The 20,775-nt window shown below is 58.7% G+C and overlaps 1 protein-coding gene across 11 annotated transcripts in view; it reads right to left on the reverse strand.

The window, feature by feature from the left end:
- Window positions 1–2,243: 2,243 nt before the first annotated feature.
- Window positions 2,244–20,775, reverse strand: part of TCF3 (transcription factor 3) — a 33,082-nt gene continuing 14,550 nt past the window's right edge. The window contains exons 4-19 of one of the 11 annotated variants that reach the window (XM_010807251.3): window positions 17,483–17,556; window positions 17,189–17,267; window positions 14,780–14,847; window positions 13,547–13,676; window positions 13,245–13,294; window positions 11,931–12,033; window positions 11,688–11,851; window positions 11,477–11,606; window positions 11,086–11,144; window positions 10,907–10,985; window positions 10,120–10,193; window positions 9,604–9,762; window positions 9,409–9,511; window positions 7,097–7,226; window positions 6,706–6,941; window positions 2,244–4,470 (exon numbers count right to left, since the gene is read on the reverse strand). In XM_010807251.3, the coding sequence (XP_010805553.1) occupies window positions 4,328–4,470; window positions 6,706–6,941; window positions 7,097–7,226; window positions 9,409–9,511; window positions 9,604–9,762; window positions 10,120–10,193; window positions 10,907–10,985; window positions 11,086–11,144; window positions 11,477–11,606; window positions 11,688–11,851; window positions 11,931–12,033; window positions 13,245–13,294; window positions 13,547–13,676; window positions 14,780–14,847; window positions 17,189–17,267; window positions 17,483–17,556 (1,781 nt within the window). In that variant the 3' untranslated portion in view covers window positions 2,244–4,327. Of the gene's footprint in view, window positions 4,471–4,657; window positions 4,885–6,705; window positions 6,942–7,096; window positions 7,227–9,408; window positions 9,512–9,603; window positions 9,766–10,119; window positions 10,194–10,906; window positions 10,986–11,085; window positions 11,145–11,476; window positions 11,607–11,687; window positions 11,852–11,930; window positions 12,034–13,244; window positions 13,295–13,546; window positions 13,677–14,779; window positions 14,848–17,188; window positions 17,268–17,482; window positions 17,557–20,775 lie in introns of those variants that run through there. The other 10 variants (XM_005209299.5, XM_005209300.4, XM_005209298.4 and 7 more) reach the window with 10 other exon arrangements.

Consider the following 20,775-nt stretch of genomic DNA (forward strand, 5'->3'; position numbering starts at 1 on the left):
CACCTTGGCTAGATGATAGTGCTTCCTGTAGCCTCGGTTTGCAGGCACTAAGTTGTGTGTTGCTCGGAGACTTGTCCAAAATTGTTTGCACGTTTCGTTTGGGAGATATTCCTCATTCCAGCAGCAGAGGGAGGCCTGGCTCCTCGCTCTGTGTGCATTAATACCACCTTTTAGCTGGTGGACCCAGGACAGGTGAGTCCTCGTCATTCTGGGGCTCCAGCAGCGAATGTACGCTTGGAGATGCGGACTGGACACCGTGGAGTTTGTCTGGCCAGCCCAGCCCATCCTCCTGGGATCCGCCCTGGGCACCTCCTGAGACTTTAGCCTCAAACCGGCCCCTGGCCGCTGACCAAAGGGTTGGTTAGAGACCACGGTCTGGGCACGACTGATGCTCGTTGCTACTGAGTTGAACATAGTTTCTCTGCCTTTCCAGAGGCCCTAGGATTTCTTACGTTGGGATCAGAGAGGACCTGAAATAAGTTCTGTCCTTGATGGAAAACCTAAAAAGTGGGATGGAGGGGCCACCCTGAAGATTGTAGAATCTGAGACAGATTAGAAAAGATGAGCAGACATGGCCATAGAGGACTTGGGGCTGCAGGTCCTGAATCCAGCAGTTTCTGAAGCTCTGCCATGTTGCTCCTTGTGCTTAATGCTCTTCAGCTCAGGGGGCAGAATGCTTTTTTATTTCAAGTGATAAACAAAAATCAGATTAAGAGGAAATAAAAGGCATGTTGGGTGGCTTCAGGCTCAGCTGCATCGAGTCTAGCAAAATCATTACATGTTTGCTCTCCATCTCTCAACCCCAGCTTTCCTCTGTGTTACTCTCTGGTGAACTCTCTCTGAGCAGAGGCACTCAGAAACTCCTGGTTGACATAGAAACTCTGGGTTGACATTCCAGCAGTCCTTGTAGGAAGATAGCACCTCTTTCCCAATAATCTCAGAAAATGCCCCAAAGCTGGTCCTTACTAGCATGTTGTGGAAACAAGAGCCGGCCCTTCTCATTTGTGGATGTGGGCTAAAATTGGAGGAGGATCCCCAAAATAGAATACCAGGATTCTGTGACTAGAGAGATGGTGAATAAGCAAGAATGGTTGCCCCCCCACCCCCACTCCCAGCCGCCCCTGGGTTCCATCTAGGATCCCCGTTTGGCTCTCAGGAAACCAAACTCTTTTCTCATGTTAAATTCACATTACATACATTTAACCATTTTAAAGTGTAGAATTCAGTGGCCTTTAGTATATGATTGTGTATCCATCACCTCTAATTCTGTAACATTGTCATCACCCCCAAAGCAATCCCATCTCCATCAGTATCCCCCCCATCCTCCTGCCCCCAGCCCTGACAACCAGGACCCCACTCTCTGTCTGTATATCTGTCTGTTTGGGACATTTCCCATCAATGGAATCACATCCTGTGTATCCTGTGTCTTCTCTGAGCATCGTGTTCTCAGGGTCTGTCCATGTAGTAGCAAGTGTCAGGGCTTCAGCCCTTTTCAGGACTGAGTGATGCTCCCACGTGTGGAGGGACCACATCGTGTGTATCCATCTTTTTTACAACTTTACTGAGGTTTGGGTCACAGATACACTTAAAACATACAACTTGGACCTGTGTATTTACCCATTGAGGTCCAGGTCAGCCTGTGTTTTTACTGACCTTACTCACCACCCCCCTGTCAAACGGGTTGAGGGTGGAATTGTGCTCCTGAGGACTTGTTCAAGTCTTGACACCACCCCCCTCCACCTGTGAACAGGACCTTATGTGGAAATAAGGGGTCTGCAGATGTGATTAATTAAGATGAGGTCATGCTGGAAATTTTATAGCCCTAATGCAATGGCAGGTAAGAGGGGTACCTGGACACAGACCCACAAGGAGAGGCCACCTGGAAATAGAGGTGGTGATCAGGGTGATGAGGCTGCAAACCAAGGCACACCCCGGGCCCCTGGAAGCTGGTAAGAGGCAAGAAGGACCCTCCTGCAAGGGCCAGGAGGGAACATGACTGCCACACCTGAAGTCCCCTGTTCCTGTCCCCCCCCCCCCACCCCCCCCCGCCGACCCGCGCGGAGCTGTTTCAGCTGCTCTGGGAGCCATGCATGCGCACACAGGAAGTGGCACCATCCCTGGAGCACGTATGCCCGGTGCCATCCTTGGCAGGGTGTGCTCAGGCATCCCAGTGGGCATCACCTTCCTCACCCCCCTTTTCATCCGTAAGCACACAACAGCTGAAAGATCAAGGGAGAGCCAAGTATTGTCATAAAATGTCATTTATTGCTACAGTGCTGTTATGTACAGGACAGGTTGCCAAATCGACTCTTAAAGAGGATCACTAGTAAAAGAATCCAGCCAGCTGTGTTGAGTTGTATAAAATTATTTTACTTAAATTTTTTTTCCATTTAAAAAAAAGTCAAGTTATCCTGAGGCACTCAGAGCACAATTTTCCTGTAACTGTGATTCTTCCCCCTCCCTCAAGGCTTTTTCCCAGGGCTGGGTTAATCTCATTTTATATATATATATATAACATATAAAACTTAAATTATATATGTGATAGAGTTCAGAAATCTGTGGGCCTCAGGGAGCTGCAGAGGGAAACTGAGGCAGCTTCCCCATAGATAAGACCCACAGACCAGGGGGGTCACCAAGGAGTGTGACTTGGTCTTGGTAGGAGAGCCCAGAGGAACCCCAGGAGTCGAGGTGGGGCCCCCCAAGCTGGGATATCCCACCCATCCTGGTCTTGGAGTTTCCTCAAGCTTCTCATGGGACACCCAGCCACAGGGGCATTCCAGTCTTGGGGGCCAGGCAGCCCCAGTGCTTGGGGAATGAGGGTGAGAGTCTTAGGGTAGATGCCTGGGATGCTGGTGGTGTGGGGTGCCCACAGCCAGCCTGGGGGTCCATAAGGCCTCTGTGCAGGAGAGAAGGGAGGGCAGGTGAGATCCCACTGGGCCTGACTCCATGCCTAGGTGACACAGAGTGACCATCTTGGACTTTCAGTTTAAGCCTGGGATGGTCCCAGCAGTCCAGGTTCAATCAGCTCCCTTGAACACAGGTGAGAAGGGTACCTGGGGAGGCTTGGGAGCTGGCACTTAAGAGCCTGAGGGCAGCCCACCCTCCAGGGTTGCAGACACACAGACCAGGGGCCTTTCTAGGCAGGGACCCTGTTCACCACCCCACCCCACCCCCACACACACATCAGGACAACCACTTGGGGAGCAGGGGTTTTTGTGCTAGAGTTCGAAGCAGGGCCTCAGGTCCCCTGGCCAAATAGATGAAAATGTTCAGGCCCTGAGCCCAGGAATGCTGGTTCTCACAAAGTCCTATCTTGGAAAGGTCCACAGGCTGGGGGCTCAGTGTAGGGCTGGCCTTGGGAGGGAGGGACAGAGCTGCTTACAGGGGAGGAACCTTGACCTTCTGAGCGGGGATCATCCCTGTCTCCACTGAGATTCCCCATCAGGGTGAGGCCCACCCACCATTTCACAGACAGCAGATATTAGAGAACAGCCCCCGCCACGTTAGAACCGGAACAAGATGGCAGCAACCACCCCTGGGACCAGCAGCTCCCAGAGAGGATGGGAGACCTCAGGTCTACATGAGGTCTTTTTTTTTGCCATGCTCCACTGCACGTGGGATCTCAGTTACCAGACCAGGGATGGAACCTATGTCCCTGAATTGGGAGCATGGAATTTTAACCACTGGACCGCCAGGGAAGTCCTGGGGTCTTGTTAATACAATTTTTAATAACCTTGTTGATAATGAAATGCAATGCTAATTTCTAGAAACAGCAGCAGAAATAGCAAGAGACAAGAGACTTTTATACAAAAAAATTTGTTGCTTACAAAACATATGCAAAAAAGCTAAAAAAAAAAGACATCCTAATTTTCTTCTACGTTTTATATATATATAAAAAAATCTCGTAACTAAGGTTCCTTTTATGTTCCTTAAAAACAAAACCAAAAAACGATCAGGCTTAGGCACGACTCGCTGCTGGCTCCGCTCAGCTTCTCCCTCCCGCGAGCAACACGTTTGACCTCACATTTAACTTAAGGCATCTTTTTTTATCTTTTCTGACAAAGTATGTATTTCTGGCTTGCTTTCTTGCCTGGTTTCAGGTTCTATTGCCAAAAACAAACAAACAAAAATGCTCCTTTGGGCCCGGGCCTGAGCGGCAGGGCCTAGACGCAGTTTCAGGATCCATCCGGTAGGAGACCTGGTGGCCGGGCCCGGGGCGATGCTGGCTCGAGGTTGACCTCGGGCGACGTGGGGTGGGGATCTGGCGTCCGGCGTGACCGTCTCAGGTAAGACCGAGGTGGGGTCACTTGTCCGGGCGACATTCCTGTCACAGGTGCCCGGCAGGGTTGTGGGCCTCGCCCAGGCCGGGGTGGGCAGCCGACAGCACCATCTGGGGGTCTCCAACCACACCCGATACCTTCTCCTCTTCCCGGCGCTTCAAGCAGGCCGCTTTAGGGTTCAGGTTACGCTCTAAGGGGAAGGGAGAGCACTGTGGGAGAGGGTCCCCCAGGGAGCGAGGAACAAGTGCACCTCCGTTTCTCCGCCCATCCGCATAAGGCCGCGGGGGGCGCACGGTGGGCAGGGCGGGGGGTGGGATCCGCAAAGTGGGCGGAGCGCCACCCGTGGGGAGGGCGGGGCGGGGCGGCCGGGCGCCTACCTCGCACCTGCTGCTCCAGGCCCAGAATGACCTGCACGGCCTGTTGCAGGATGAGCAGCTTGGTCTGCGCCTTGTCCGACTTGAGGTGCAGCTGGCACATGCGCCCCAGCTCCCGGAAGGCCTCGTTAATGTCCCGCACGCGCACCCGCTCCCGCGCGTTATTGGCCATGCGCCTCTCCCGGTCCCTCAGGTCTTTCTCCTCCAGGGACAGCACCTCCTCCGTACTGCTGAGTCACAGCACCGGGGGCCCCATTAGTCCCGGGTTGGGTCGTGGGGAGGGCACCCGCTGGCTGTGTGGGCACACGCTCTGGGCCAAGCTCCAAGGGCGCCCTGTGCCTGGCTGCAGGCTGGGCCTCGACCCCCACCCCACGGTAGACAGGGAGCTGGAGCGCAGTCTTTGCCCCCTGCCTGCTCCCCGTGCCCAGGATGGCCCAGGAAGCAGGGGAGGCCCCGTAACCCCTCCTGGGATGACGACCTTCCCCTTCAGAGCAGTTGTTTGCTGAATGATGGAGCTGGGCCTAGCTGGACCACCTCAAGCACAAGGGGCCTGGGACCCTTGGAAGAAGGGGGGTTCACAGCATCAAGACCTCTCACCCTGGGCCCCAAGAAATGTCTCTCCCCATGTTGGACTCTGGCTGCCTGACAGCCACCCTGAGTCCTGCCCGCAGGCCCCTGGAGCCAGGTACTTGCACTGTGAAAGCTGTGTGGTGGATGCAGTGTCGAGCCCTTCCCAGTCTGTAACAGGGGCTCAGTTCGCCACCTGGAGACCACGTGGTCCACACCCAGCTCAGGCCCCCGCTGTGCAGCAGGGAGCGCTGCACAAGCCATTGCTGCCTGCTTCCCGGCACAAGGCCAGTCTCACTCAGAACACCCGCCTTGTGGCTTGGGGTCCTGTTCTACCTGCCCACCCTGCCCCCTCAGGCCTAAGTGACCCCTGTGGGTGGCGGCAGCGGCCGGAGCCCAGGACAAGCGCGCAGACCAAACTGACAGTCAGGCCTCAGGTCCCCTTTCTTCCCTCAGGTCCTGGCGGGCAGGGGCCATGGGGGAAGAAAGGCCTGGGCCATAGCCCTGGCATCCAGTGCTCCAGTGCTTGGGCGCAAGTGCGAGGTGAGGAGGGCGGCTGGGGGAGGGGGAGCACGGGAGGCAGAGAGCAAAGAGGCAGGCGCGGGGGGTTGGGGGGAGGACACACACACACACACAGCGTGACACCCACATCGCCATGGAGACGTGGAAACCTCAGAGCTGAGGGGACAGAGGGCAACAGGCCAGGGCCCTAGCTCCAGTCCAAGCGACAGCACTGCAGGAAAGAAAGGGTTAACAGGGCAGCAAGAGTTGGGTGGGGGAGTTAAGGAGGCAGCTGTGACGGGGAGTCACAGGTGGTCCCTTCCTGAGATCCTCGCTCAGCCTTTGGGATGGGGGTGAACCCCCCTGCAGGTGGGGCTGATGGGCTCTCATGGCCCAGAGTGCCTGCTCAGAGCGACAGAGAAGCCTGTGGGACCCAGGGGACGCTAGTTGCTGCCAGCCCAGCTCTGGGCTTCGTGAGAAGGAAGGGCTGGGCAGGTGGGGGGTTCTCTGGGGTCTGGGGACACAGTTCTGCATCCAAGTGCCCAGGTCTAGAGGGCTAGGGATCTGGAGTCTGTTCTTCCCATCTCAGAGGGGACAATGAGGCCAAGCCAGGCAGAGGGCCAAGATCAGGAGTGGGGTATGGTCACTGGGGGAGTGGTCACTGCAGTGACAGTCACTTTCAGGGAGGGTGGTCACTGTCAGGGGAAGGTCACTGGGGCGATGGTCACAGCAGGGAAGTGGTCACGGAGGGAGGGATGGTCACTGCAGGAAAAGTAAAGTCAGCGGGGGGGTGATGTCACAGCAGCAGACAGGTCTCTGCAGGGAAGTCACGGGATGACATCACTGCAGGGGGGCGCTCATAGCAAGGGTTGACATCACTGCAGGGGGAGGTCATAGCAGGGAAGATCAAGGCAGGGGAGGTGGGCTCCAGGAAAGGGGGGCGAGCGAGGGCAGCGGAGGGGAGGGAGCGCGCCCCCACTGACCTCGCACCTGCTGCTCCAGGTTCAGGATGACCGACACGGCCTGGTGCAGGATGAGCAGTTTGGTCTGGGGCTTCTCACTGTTGAGGTGCAGCTGGCACATGCGCCCCAGCTCCTTAAAAGCCTCATTGATGTCTCGGACCCGCAGCCGCTCCCGTGCGTTATTGGCCACCCGGCGCTCCTTCTCCCGCTCAGCCTTCTGCTCTGGGGGGAGAAGGTCGTCCTCGTCCTCGTCTGGGCTATGGGGCCGGGGGCCAGAGGAAGACAGTGAGGCAGAGCTGGGCGTGGACCCGCCGCTGCCACGGGAGTGGGCATCCCAGGCATGTGCACGTGCACCCCCAGGAGGCCCTGTGCACGTGTGTGGCGGGCCCGCGGGAGTGGGGGAGAGCGGCACCTGGACCGGGTGCGTGGAGCCTTGAGGTCCTTCTTCTCATCTTCGGCTGTATCAGCTGCCACGTTCTCTTCGTCCTCTTGCTCTTCCCGCTTGATGTCGGTGGTGCCTGGGGCAGTGCCGTGCCCGAGATCTGCAAGAGGCGGGGGTCAGCAGGCCATGTGGAAGCTCTCGGAGAGCTGGTCCCCAGCCCCACACAGGCGTCCGTTCCCAGACCCCAAGGACTGAAAGGCCTTGGAAATAAAGTGCACAAAAAGGTTATGGCTACTCAGGGCCGGAGAAGTCTCCTAAAACACTGAGTGCTGTCCTTGAAACAGAAATCAATAGACTTGAATATATCCAACTTGAGAACATCTCATCACCAAGAAAATAAGCAGCTGAGCCACAGAACAGAGACTCCTCACCCACAAGCGGAGAAAGGGAGGAGTCTCAGTGAGGGGAGGGCAGAGCGTCTAGGGAGCAGGCAGGGCACCTGGGCACTGCAGCTGCTCCATCACCCTGAATGGAGGAAACGCCATGGGTCTTAGCACCAGTCCTGAGTGTGACCTCTTGGGAAAACCCTCTGGCCTGACCTGGAAAAGGCGGTGACACACAGACCCGGAAATCCCAACCCACACCAGGGGACACTGCTCAGTAGATTCTGGAAAGTGCCAGCACAAGGGCCCAGGGTGGAGAGGGGCCTAGTGTCCTGTGAGGCCAGGGTGGTCCCTGCATAGGTGGGAAGGCCACCCAGCAGGATGGCGACATAAACCAACCTGTGGCTGAGGGTATACAGCTGCTTGAAGCCACTGTGGATCCCAGGAAGGTCTGGGCTGTGCTGTAGAAGGGGTGACCCCCTGAGAAGAGACTAACTCAGGCCTCTTGGCACTGCTGGCATCAGGCTGGGTGTCCTGGGCCCTGTGGGGGCTGGGTAGCATCCCCACCCTGGGTGATGACCAGGGTGAGACCCTGGGTGTGGAGGGATGCAATCTAGACATCCAGGAAGCACAAATCAGAGCCTGGCTGGTTCTAGGGGTAGGGTGTGCAGGCAGGCATGAAGGTTGTGTGGTGGGGGCCTTTTCAAGTCTGCATAGCACACTATGTCACCTGACAACCTGGTTTTCACAAGGTTGCTAAGGGCGGGGTGGATGGAGCAGCCCCCATGAAATCCAGGACCCCAAACCCCAGTGGGCAGCCTGCCAGTTACCCCTTTCTGCTGAGGATCTGCAAAGTAGACGGCTTTCCCCTGGCTGCTGCGGGACATGCAGCATGCTGCCACTCCCTCAGTCTTCAAAGAAACCCTCTTGACCTTGCCCCCTCTCACTACTGCTGACTTCTCTGCTTCCCAGACAATTAACACCCCAGAAATCCACTGACCTTGTCCCCCCTGCCCTGGCGGGGTCCTCAGCTCAGCATCTGACACAGTGCGCCCTCCTCCCCAAGCCTCAGTACCCACCCCGATGCACAGATCCAGGATCTGCCCCGTCTACACTCCACCTGGGACCCTCCAACTCCAACATGTGCCAAGGACGCCTAGATGCCACCTCCAGACTGGAACCCCACCTCATCTTCCATGTCTTCACATCCTTCAGAGCCCCTGGAAATTGCCCCTCATGGCCTCTGCCCAGGCTGGTCCCCAGCGGCCACCCACACCCTCCTTCTTGGAGGGGCAGTCTCTTCTGCCCCCAGTCTGTCCTCCCAGAAGCAGCCACCAGAGGGCGCCTGTGAACACCTGAGCAAAATCCCAGGCCCTCCTGTCCACAGCCCTCCAGGCTCCCCACCTGCTCCGAGATAAAAGCCCAAGTTCTCCCATGGCCCACAAGGCCCTGAACCACCTGCCTTTCCCTCCTCCCTCTCCTCATCTGGCTCCAGCTGTTCCTCCAACATGCCAGACACGGTCCTGCCCCAGGGCCTTTGCATGTACTCACCCTGGCACCTGCCTGCTCATTCCTAACTTTAAAACTGCAGACTCTGCAGCGCCCCTCTCCCCGCCCACCAACTTTCCCTCCAACATGTGTCCCGACATGCTCACTTCACCTTCTGACATCACCCCCTTTCTCTGCTCAGTCCGTTTTGTTCCCCAGCTCCAAAAGCAGCAGTGCCCCAACCCCAGCCTTGTGGGACCCCAGGGCCAGGCCCAGTAGGGCTTCTCTGGCGAGGCTGAAGGTGGCACTGATGTGGAGAGTACATTCCTCTGCCTCCTCCTTAGTACCCTGGGGCCTCAGTTTCCTCAACTGGAAATGGGGGTAGACAGTCCTGAGCCCCCTTTTCCAGAGGAGGAACAAGGGGTCAGCCCACTAGTGGGCCCTCAGCACAGGCAACACTGCTGGACTCACCGCCGTAGGAATCAGGCTGCCGGGAGAGGTCGGGGAGGGCCACATGGTTGTGCACGAGGCCACTGCTGCCAGAAAGGCCGTCCTCCGAATGGCCGCTTCCCACCTGTGGATGAGGGGGGTCATCGGCGCTGGCCTGGCCTGTGTAGCCCATTCACCACCCACCCTCCTCCCAGGTCTGCCCTCACCAGCACTTACCAGGCCTGCATGCCGCCCACCCAGTGGCATGACAGGGCCAGCGAAGCCCGAGGTCAGTGCCCCATGGCCAGGTAGCAGCCCGTGCACGTCGCCTGCGGTGCCCACAGCATGGCTGCGGAGCACGTGGATGGCCTCATCCAGGTGATCCTCCACCTTGCTCTGCTGCAAGAAGGGTGGGTGAAGGGCTGGGAACAGCCGCCAGCAACCTTGCTGACCACTGCCTTGGACCTCATCCCCAATGAATTAGTTGAGACATCCATTCTGGTCAAGGGGCACCCGTCCTGTCACACATTCTGTTATTTACACCACACCTGGGGCTCTTACAGGACATGGTTTCCACGCCCTGTGAGACGTCACGTGACCATGGCAGAAACGAAACGCTGAGCCAACCTGCCCCGCCATCAGTGGACCTCCACAGGCACCCACCGTCCTTGGAACAGGTGTTCCTGTCTGTCCCTGTGCACCTACCCCACACTCCCACCACGGCACACCCTCCCCAGCCCCCAGGACGCTCACCAGGCCATGGAGACCCCCATCGTAGCTGGGCGATAAGGCACCGGGGGCTCCTGGTCGGGGCCACTGCGATGTCCCTGGAAGGGGCAGGAGACATGCACGTGAATGGGCACAGGTTTGAGGTGTGTGCCACGCAGCCTGACACAGGAAGAAGCAGGGCTGGACTGAGAGTCCCAGGCTACAATGCTCAGACTGGCCACATGGGGGCTCCCACGCCCGCAGGTCGGTCTAAAGGCCTGAGCCTGGATCTGGGCCCAGCTGACCAGGCAGCTCCTGTCTAGGGTGTGGACCCAGTGGGTAGGTCACATCTTTGCACCTCAGTTACCACTTCTATGAAACCCATGGGGAAGGAGGCTCCTCCCAGTCCCGCTGCACCTAAGCCCTGAGAACACCGTACAGGCCTATGGGTACTGTTAAAACTGCCCACACACCCCAGAGCCCTTGGTCCTCTGTCCTCGGACTTGAGTCCCGTTGCATAACACAGCACGAGGCATACAGTGTGTGTCTAACTAACAACCGTAGGGGTGAATAAACGCCAACACACCCATGTCTGCTCTGGCTCTTGGGTACCCCAGGCCTCTGCTGGATCCCTCTGCCTCTGCAGTGCATGGAGCACTCCCTCCCAGCTTTAGCCTACTTTGTGAGATCCCGCTCCTCCAGGCTGCCCTCCTCGACAGCCTGGGAGACAATCGTAGGAACATGAGCTGAGGCAGGTGGTCGGTCTAGCTCCCCACCCAACTGGGGTTGCAGTCACCAGCCCTGACCCCCTCCCCCAACACCCTGCACAGACCTGCCAGGCCCTGTGGGGAGCCCACGGGGGTGGAGGGGCTGGAGGAGAAGTTATTGCTTGAGTGATCCGGGGAGTAGATCTGTGATGGGACAAGAAGAAACAAAGAGCCACCAGGTGGCCTGTCAGGGCCAGCTTCTCGGGGTCACTGGCTCAGCCACCCACCACATCCCACGCCTCACCGAGGCCAGGGCCTTGCCAAGGGCATCTCCGGAGCTGCTGGATGTGGTCCCACGGGAGCCTGTGAGTGGAGAGATGTGAGGCCCTAGCCGACAGAGGCTACCACACGGATGCCCCAGCCTGGCCCTGGGCGGCCCAGCCAGTCGGGGTCTGCTGCCGTCCAGCACCTGCCTCCGCAGGGCTCTGGGGCCAGGTGGGCTGTAGGGCTCTGCGCGAACAGCACACTTTGGGGGCCTCAGTTTCCCCAGTGGGGCCCCCTAATGAAAGAGCCACTTTGAAACAGCTGAGGAGGGCTGAGGAGCCGATAATAACAATGATAACCAGGACCACACTGATAATGATACCAACAATGCTAATCTTGAGCCCATGGGGGTGGGGGACAAAGGGCTATACCCAGGAGGCTGTCTGCCCCGCTGACGGGGGGCGTGTGGCTGGAGATGCTGCTGTAGGTGCCTGCAGGGCCCGAGAAGGTAGATGCGGCTGGAAGCCCGCCGTTCACCTCTGCTCCGTGCAGCTGGTAGCCCTGCAGGGTGGGAAGGATGGGTCAGAGGGGTCACATCAGGGCACTGCCCCCCACCTGCCAAGAGCCACCCACATAGCTTACCATGCGCTCATGCTGGTGCAGGCTGCCAAACCCGCCACTGCCCCCCACAGAGCTGCCGCCACCTGCCGGGAGGGGCAGGGGGGACGAGCCCCCGCCCAGCATGGGCCCAAAGCCTGCCTGGCCTGGGGCGCTCCAGAGTTCAGCAGAGGGGTGGAGGCTGCCATCTGCGGAGAGGGGGATGGTAAGGTGGGTGGGCACAGGGACCCCCGGCCTGCTCCAGGCAGCCTGGGTGAGCCCCCATACCTGCCATGTAGAAGGGGGTGGGGTAGGAGCTGCTGGGCGTCTTGGCGGATGGGTAGGTCGTGGGGTCCCTGCCGTAGTCGTCCCCTGAGCTGGGGGGGTACACCTGCAGGGGCCGCGGGCATGGTCAAACAGGAAGGACTGGGGCTTAACTCTGTCTCCCCTCCACCCCACCCCCCTGTACACTGTACAGCTCCAACCCCTCTCTCCAAAACTGTGGTGGCCAGTGTCTGTGGCTTGCCAGTGTCATCACCTATCTGCAGTTCCTTCTTCACCCCACCTCCTGCCCACTCTGCAGAGCCCCAGATTCAGACCTGAGGCCTTTGTAGATTAGACGCCTCACCCCGACCCAGACTACCTTTTCCCTCCTTAATCCAACAAACTCCTACTGATCCATCAAAGCCCAGCAGTGTCGTCCCCAGTGCTGGAACCTCCCTCAGACCAGCCCGGACCACAGGAGACCTGGGAGCCTCAGAGGCAGGGCCCTGGGTACACCTTCTGCCCCAGCTGCTCCAAAGAAGTAAGATGGCAAAGGCCTTCTAGGATCAGCACCAACCCTGATCAGCTGGCACTGTCTGGAGAGTGCTGGGATCGACTGGCAACATCTGCCCCGACAGTGGAGCAGAAAGCGGGGAGCAAGTGATGAGTCAGGGGGGATGGAGTGGGCTCAGGGGCCTCTCACTCTGATGTTTCAGATGTGACATCATGAGATGAGGCTTAAAACAACCTCCACTTGCCTGCTCCCCACCCCTAGGCTGCAGGACTTCAACCTTGGATGGTAACCCTGAGCCTGGAGTGGGCTGGGTCAGCCTCGGGGGCTGTGCTGGTGGCCAGTGAGGGAGGCAGGCAGAGAGGGCAGTGACCGATCCAGGGAATCCGGCAAATTGCCTTTTCTCTCAGCGTGATTAAGTCGCGGGAGCTCGGCACTGGGAGCCACTGACGGCTCGGCACCATCTGCTGGGCCTGGCTCCCTGCCAACCACAGGCAGAGGGGCAAGGATGCAGGGTGGCTCCAAGCCAGGCACAGGGAGCAGGAAACCCTCTGAACTGCCCCCATGATGCCTATCAGCTCCCGCTCCTGGACCCCTGTTCAAGCCCTTTCTGAGGAGCCTCAGCCACAGGAGACCACTTATCTTAAAACATAAGGGACCCAGGCTAGACCCAAAAAAGGCCTTCCCGACTCCCTCAGAGCTGGGGCCTCAGGGCAGAAGTCCTCCGAGCCCCTGGGGCTTTCACCAGAACCCACGTGGGGCTGGCCCACCCTGGGGGGTGTCACAGAGGCACTCAACCCATAGGGCCCATCTGTCCCATGACTCACTGAAGACGGGAGGCCAGGCGGCACCTTCCGGACCTTCTTGGGCTGCGAGTCTGTCGGGATAGGAGGAGTGAGAAACCCCGGCCCGGATCCCACCTCACCCTGGCCCTTCCCACCAGACATGCCTGTCACCAGAGGTGGCAGACAGCCTTCCCACCACCCACAGCTCAGAGAGGGGACCTGGGGGCTCTACTAATAGAACAACTCAAGCCTCTGTCCATGCATAGAACCTGGGGGGCAGGCATGTGGACTTCATAGGATGTGACTGCTGGGCCTCAAGGGGACTGCCGCCCTGGCCCACTCACCCAGGCTGCTGTCCGTTGCTCTCCGCCGAGGGTGCCCAGAGTAGGAATAATACTGTGACCCGCCCTTGATGCCCGAGGGGGACAGAGGCCCTGGGCTGCTGAGGGCCAGCTCACTGGGGAGGAAGCCCACCTGAGGGAGGGAGGGGAGGTGTCATCAGTCAACCCCCACCCCCCTCAGCCAATTCCAGTTAAAACAGTAAGTGCAAAGGCCGAGGCCAGGTCCTGGGGTGGGCGACCCGGGGAGGAGCTCCCTTCTGGCCAGCACCTGTGGAGTGTCTCTGATCAAGGCGTGAATGCAAAAGGCAGAGAAACACTGTCAAACCTGAAGATGCCGTGCGGTCTGGGCGCTAACACGCACAATTGCACCTAGGGAATCAGCTTGGTTTACTTTGTATGTATCCCTCCACTTTGCTTTAAGGCAAACAGTTTAAACTCGCAGACACTGGTATAAAATGGGACTCTTCCCTGGAGAGCAGGCATGACTGGGGCTGAAGGCCCACAGCTGCAGCCTCAGCCTTCCCATCTGTAAAATGGGCACGCCAGCCGCTACACGGCTCAGGGGTCATTGTGGGGACTGACGGGGCCAGGCAAGGTCTCCCCAGGCAGGGGTCCTAGTGCCCAGCAGGCGTCCTGTGGCTGTGATAGCTGCCACGCTGGCTGCAGCCTAGTGTGCACATGGGTGGTGCTGTCTGCAGCAGGGCCTAAGACTAAAGCCCCCAAGGGGTGGGGGAGAGGGCCTAGAGGTGTGACCAGGACAGGAGGCCACAGGGGACCGCTATGGTGGGTCACTGCCTCATCAGCCTTGCAGCAGGGGTGATAACCTTGCCCAGGCTGGAAGCTGTGGGATGGACCACAAGGCTGAGCTGGCCTCAGGTTCCCTGTCTGCCACTTGAGGCTGGGTGGGCGGGTGTCTCCTGAAGCCCCTTCAGCTATGTAGGGGGCCCGCAGGCTGGACCCAGCCTCTCCTCCACAGGCACCTGGCTTGGTCCAGGGCCCGGCCTGTTTTAGCTGCTGCTGGTGAGTGACCAGCACTTGGCTCAGCCAAAGCAGCTTCACAGATCAGGAGGAATTCAGGATGAGTTTGTTTAAAATTAAAACTAGAGAATATGAGGTGCTGACGAGAGATCAGGAGCTCCCCCCGCCGTCGCCATCCACCTGCACCACCCCCCAGTCTGGAGAGCGGGGTTCTCCAGGCTCTGCAGTCCCATGCCCTCCCCGCAGACACTGCCTCACCTGAGTCAGGCTGCTGACGCCAGCGTCTCTCCCGAAGGCAGCGTATGCGCCCCGCTCACTGCCCTTGCCTGGGGAAAGGAAGGAGGGTCACCCGGAGCTGCCTGCACACAGTAGGGACTCCACAGTGCACAACACTGAGAAACGTGGTGGGACACTGCTCTCCCTGCAGGGTAGCGAGGGCCCAAGGGACAAGTGGGGGTCCAGCCAGATGCTGCCCCCAGATAACCTGCAGAGTATCCTGCAGACATGCCAGGCCCCCCTCGTCTCACCCCCGAGTTGGGACAGCACCAATTTGCCCCCCCCCTCCGAGATTCGGTTTCCTCTGTTCAAGGTCATGAGGTGTCAACTCCCCAGAGTGCTGGGTCTCAGGGGACAGGCTGGGGTCCCCGCTACTGCCTTAGTTCAGCACCCGGGGCCCGGGCTCCTTCACCAGCCTCCAGCCAGGGTTAGCTAATGAGTGAGCAAGTGATGTCCCTGGGGACGCTAAGTCAGGTGACTCGGTGAAGGGGCCCTCCCTCTACGTGGGTGGGCAGGCCCCCACTGTGGGGGGACAACCTGTCAGAGAGAACTGCTGGTGTGAACGGCCTGCTGCGGTACACAAACACCTGGATCCAGCCTCGTCTGAAGCAGGTCCCGGGACCAATCAGTACCTGAGCCATGCAAGTCTGTTTCTGGCTTCTGCTGACCACCAACTTTGACTGAGGGTGGACCGTACTCAGCCCTACTGTGAGTAAGGACTCAGAATGTCTGACTGACTAACATGATTTATTCTCAAACTGCGGGGGGAAATCTCCCTTTTATTTTATTTTATTTTTTCCCTTTTATTTTAAAGGACAATTCCAAGTAGACTTCTGGAACAAACGCAGTTTAGGGAGCAGGCAGATGGACCATGCTCCTACCAATATGCAGATACCCCATAGGCCGCACCCAACAGCTCAACCTCCCATGACCCCTCCAGGCAGGCAACAATGGGCCCAAGTAGGGATGAACAAACTAAGGCCTGGAGGCCAGAGGGACTTGCCCTACAGTCCAGAGAGTGAACTTCCTTCCTCCCAGGGCGGGTGGCTGTGGGAAGCAGAGCTGGCCAGCCCAGCCAGGGCTCTGGGCACCCGCCCTTCCACCCCACATTGAGTATGGGGCAGGCACTAAATAGGGGGTATCCTGAAAGCAAAGATGAGGAGACGAGGAGAGGAAGCAGAGGTTCTGGGATGGGACCCGCAGTGACCAGAGCCCTGTGGATATACAGCAGGTGCCTAAGCCATGCACCAGGCCCCTGCATCAGGGAAGGACCAGCAGGGCGCGTCAAGGAGCCGGACCAGGTTGGGGGCCACACTGGAAGACTGACCCCACCCTTGGGCCCTGGCACTCACTGACCACGCCCCACCATGGCCGCACCAGCCCCGGTCAACAACCAGGGGCCCCAGGAGGTGAGACCTCGCCCACATCGCCACTAGTTCCCTGGGCGTGTCCTGGGCTCCCTGCTGCCCTGAGCTCCTTGGCCACAGGAGCGTGTGGCGGGCGCGGACACAGCTGGGCTCTGGGCCCTGCTGACCAGGCTAGGCCGTGGGAACTGCCCATGTTGGAAGAGGCTGAGAGAAGAACCCTGAGGGGGACCCTCTGTCATGGCAGGTGCAGAGGTGACCCCAGGCCCCTGGATCAGGCCCCACCTCCCAGGCTGGGAGATGCACACAGATGCCCGCTGGATACAGCAGGTGCTGGACGCTGCTCTCCCCAACCCTCTTCCCAGGGCCGCACCCAGGCCACACTCATCTATCTGGCTCCTTAAGTGTATTCAGCCACACAGGGCTTGACCCCAAAGCCCCCCCCACCCTGGCTGATTGGCTGAGGACCCCCAGTTCACCCACCTTCCCAGTGACTGCGAATCCTGCCATGACCCTTGGCCTGGGAACCACCACCCACCCCCCAGCCCCTCTCAACCCCCAGACACCCCAACTCCACCATCAGCCCCAATGCTTCCCTCAGAACAGGGAGACCAGGGCTCATGGGAACAAGGGTCCTGGGGGCCAGGTCCCTTCTTGGTGAGCAAGATGGGGGTGGGCCTTCGGGTCTGGGTAGCTGAAAAGTAATTACTGCCAGTTCTTGGAAGGCTCTGTGACAACCCTATCCGGAGGGTCAGGAAGCCAGGACTCAGGGTGGGGGACCCTCGTCCAGATCCTGATCCCCACAGTCAGGACGTGGGCCCTCCAGGGAGGGCGAACGGGCCTCAGCCGGGTCCTGAAGTGGTCAGGATTTCACTTCCCAGGTGCACTTGGAGGGTCCCCACCCATGTCCTCTCTCTGGATGGATATTCTGGAAGCCTTGGCACTCAAGTACACTGCCAACCTCCCAGACCAAGTGGGCGTGCGGGGAAGTGCGAGGGGCACGGGTGCCACACATGTAGACACTCACCTCCAAGCCCGGGGCCCAGGAATGTGGAAGAAGGGAGGCTGCTGTGGGACTCACCGAAGTGGGCACCGTCACTATAGGTCTGTGGGGAGACAGCAGGGGTGAGGGAGGCACCCCCACTTCAGGGCTGGGAGAGAGGCTTGGGAGGCACCTGGGTCAGGACACGACCCTACAATGCAGAGCCCAGAGTCCCTGCAGACCAGGCTGGCTCCAGCCTCACTGCTCTGGGCCCATTTCCCCATGCAACACGACCCCAGGGAGGGAAACCAAGGGTCTCGGCCTCTAGCGGCCCCTCACCCGGCCGGGGTCGAAGGAGGAACTGTCTTGCTCACTGGTGCCCCATGAGCCCGAACTTGGCCGGTCCTCGAGACCTGTAGGGCAGGAAGGCAGGGTCAGGGGCCTCACCTGCCCACTCCACACCAGCCCCCACCCTTGGCCAGAGGTGAGGGGTGGGGTGGCCCTTACTCAACCTGGGATGCTTTCCAGGCCGTTCTGACCCACCCTGGAGCCTATCCAGATGCACCCACCCAACTCTGCCCACAGTGACACCACCACCAGTGACAAGCACCCTGGATATGCGGGTACCAAGAAGACCAATTCCACCCATCCAGGACTGGCCCCCATCCTGCCAGGAAAGATGGAGCCCTTGACCGGTCTCTGGGCCTCTTAGGGGACGGGGGCGGGAAACAAGGGATGAGCTCTCATCTCCCCTTTCCCGTAGCTGCCAACTCAAAAGGTGGGGCCATGCCTTTGTTGTAAGGAGGAGCAGCAGCAGCCACCACTGACTCCCCACCAAGCACACAGGCTGGCGCCTGGGGAAGTGGAATCCAATCTGGAAGACGGGAGCCTACCCCGCTCACCCAGCCCAAGGTGTGGCAGGGGTTAACCACAGTTGGGACTGGGGACAAGGACCGTGGATGGAGGGGTGAGCAGGGTGGGGCCCTTATCTCCCTGAACACTCGCCAGGCACGGCCCAGGACTCTCCCCACCTCGTTCAGGGGCAGACAGCATGTGCTCGTGCTTTTCATGGGGGAGGGGTGGGTTGTCTCCAACACAGCCCATCGGGGGCCACAGGGCTCAGGACCCGGAAGAGCAAAAACGAGCAGTCCTGGGGCCCCTCCCACCTGTGTCTCAGTTTCTCTCCTCAGTAAGTGGGGTCATGAACACATCCCACTTTGCAGGACTGGGGGTATCCACATCTGACACTGAGTCAAAGCTCCCCAAGCTAGGCTGGGCGAGAGATGGGGGGAGGGCTGTGCCCAGCACTGCAGGCTGTGCCAAGGGACAACCCCTCCCCCTGCCCTGACCCTGCATGGTGGACATCAAGAACACCCTAGCTGGGAACCTTCACCCAGCCTTCCTTTGCTCATCTGTACCAGAAACTTACTTCAAACTGCAGCCTCCTATTTTGGTGCCTTTGTGTTAATCATCTCCCCTAGAGAATCGGTGTTTAATTGCTATCTAATTTGCAAAATTGTGCATATTAATCTTCTGGTCTGATGAATATTCATATAGATCACTTAAGATTTTGTTTTCTAATCAAAAATTTCCAGTGTGATTATGATGGGGGGCTGAGACCTGCCATGGTGAGCAGGGGGTCATACAGGGAGGTCCCATGGTCTCCGTGAATCCATCCAGCATTTGCCACCAGATTTGGGGTGTCTGTTCCCCAAGGCTCTGGGCCTTCACTTGGACTACGGGAACTGGAGCAGCTGGTGGTGGGGAGTGACCTCGGGCACAGGGCCAGCACTTGAGCCCGTTTCCCTCCACACCCGCTTACCTGTTGTCCCCTTGCCCTCTGGCACAGCCCCTCTCCTAGATGAACTCATTCTGTTCTAGGTCCCCCATTCCCGTGGGCATTCGCAACAGGCCTCAGGAACTTCGAGCAAGAGCAGGAGGCCAGGTCCAAGGCCACAGCCAAGCCTCCCTGCACCCCAAGGCCTGGCAGGGCTGAGGGGCACTCCTGGGGCCTGACACCCAGGGACCCAGCCAACACAGGCCCCACAAGATTCAGGCAGAGGCAATCAGGCCCTGCTCTTCCCTTTTGGGTAAAAATCTCCTCCCCCAGCCCCAGCCTCCCCTCTCCTACAAACGACAAAAATAGGGATGACCCCTCCCCCACTACTCCCATTAAGTTATTCCCCCCACTACTGGTTAATTACACATTTTAATAACCCATCATGAATATTCATAACACATCCCTTGTTCATGTTCCAATTAATATGTATTAATAGAATAAGACTTCACAGTCTGAGTGTATTTTTTTTTTTAAACAATCACACTCTTTTATTTTAATAAAGCTGGAGATGAAGTGGTGGTGGGGCCGTACCCAGAAAAATCACCTCTCTGCTCAGTCCTGGCCCACCACCCCAGCAACAGACCAGAGATGGACCGAGCAGAAGGCTGGGGGGGTTAGGTGCGGCACAGAGGGACTTGCCCAGCCCGCACCCCAGCTGGCTGCCTCCTTGGCCAGGTGACATGGGGGGAGGGCTCCTCTGAGGGGCCTTGGTACCAGGTGATTCCTCCACAGCAAGTCTGAGGACTAGGACCTTGGACCAAGTCCAGCCCCTGCCTCCTTTTGTCAATAAAGCTTTATTAGTACAAGGTCACAGGAATTTGTTCCCGCACTGTCTACCACGGTGTTTGCCATTGTAGATTAGTTGCACATACTGTCTGGCTCTTTATCAGAAAGGTCAGCTGACCCGAGCATGGAGATTCCTAGAGCCAGTTCCCCTGTATAAAGCAGCCAGACCAGTGGACTTTGGTACTTGGAGTGTGGGGAAGATGGTCACGGCACCTGAGCAGGGCCCTGCAGTGCCCCCACCGCAAACCTGCAGCTGTATAGCCATGGTGGCTGTTGGGAGTTCTATCCTGCAGCCCCAGGCCTCGGGTCCCAGGCTAAATCCAAGGAGCTATCCTCTCCCCACCTCACTCCAACACTCGCTCTGCAATCCGACTTTGGCTCAGCCAGGGTGTGTCCCTGGGTCAAGCCACCACCCTGCCCCAGGGTCTGCCCAGGTTCCCTGTGCACCCACTACCCTGGCCAGGCTAGCTCTCTTCCCTCCCTCCAGCCTCTCCCAGGGCTCCCCACTGCCCTCAGGGTAGAGACCAGACTCCTCCCTGACCACAGTTCTCTCCCAGCTCACTCCTACCTGACCCCCAGCAGGTGAGCAGATCTCGACCCCACCCAAGGTCTGCCTGGGTGGTCCCCACACCTGATGACCCTTTGTCTCCCAATAGGGAGGTCGCCATGCCAGCCCCCTCTGTCCCCAGCGATGCCTGCACAGGGCTAGCCCCCAAACAACCTCCAGACACCGTGGCCCTCTCCACTGATCCGATAGCTACTGAACCCATCAAAACGTCATCTGCTGTGCCATCCTCCTGCGGTCACGTGTGGTGACTACTTGCCTGCAATGTGGCCTCCAGGACTGGGGAAGAGCTCCCACCGCCACCAGGGGCTAATTAACACACACTCAGATGGACTTAAGTGGCTAGCGACTGCTGCATTGGACATGTGAACCACCGAAATAAAAACTAAATAATAACGGTATAAACCACAACACACACCATGATCACACCTGAGAAAAAAT

Source organism: Bos taurus, chromosome 7 (assembly GCF_002263795.3).
Source record: "Bos taurus isolate L1 Dominette 01449 registration number 42190680 breed Hereford chromosome 7, ARS-UCD2.0, whole genome shotgun sequence".
NCBI classification, from domain to species: Eukaryota; Metazoa; Chordata; class Mammalia; order Artiodactyla; family Bovidae; genus Bos; species Bos taurus.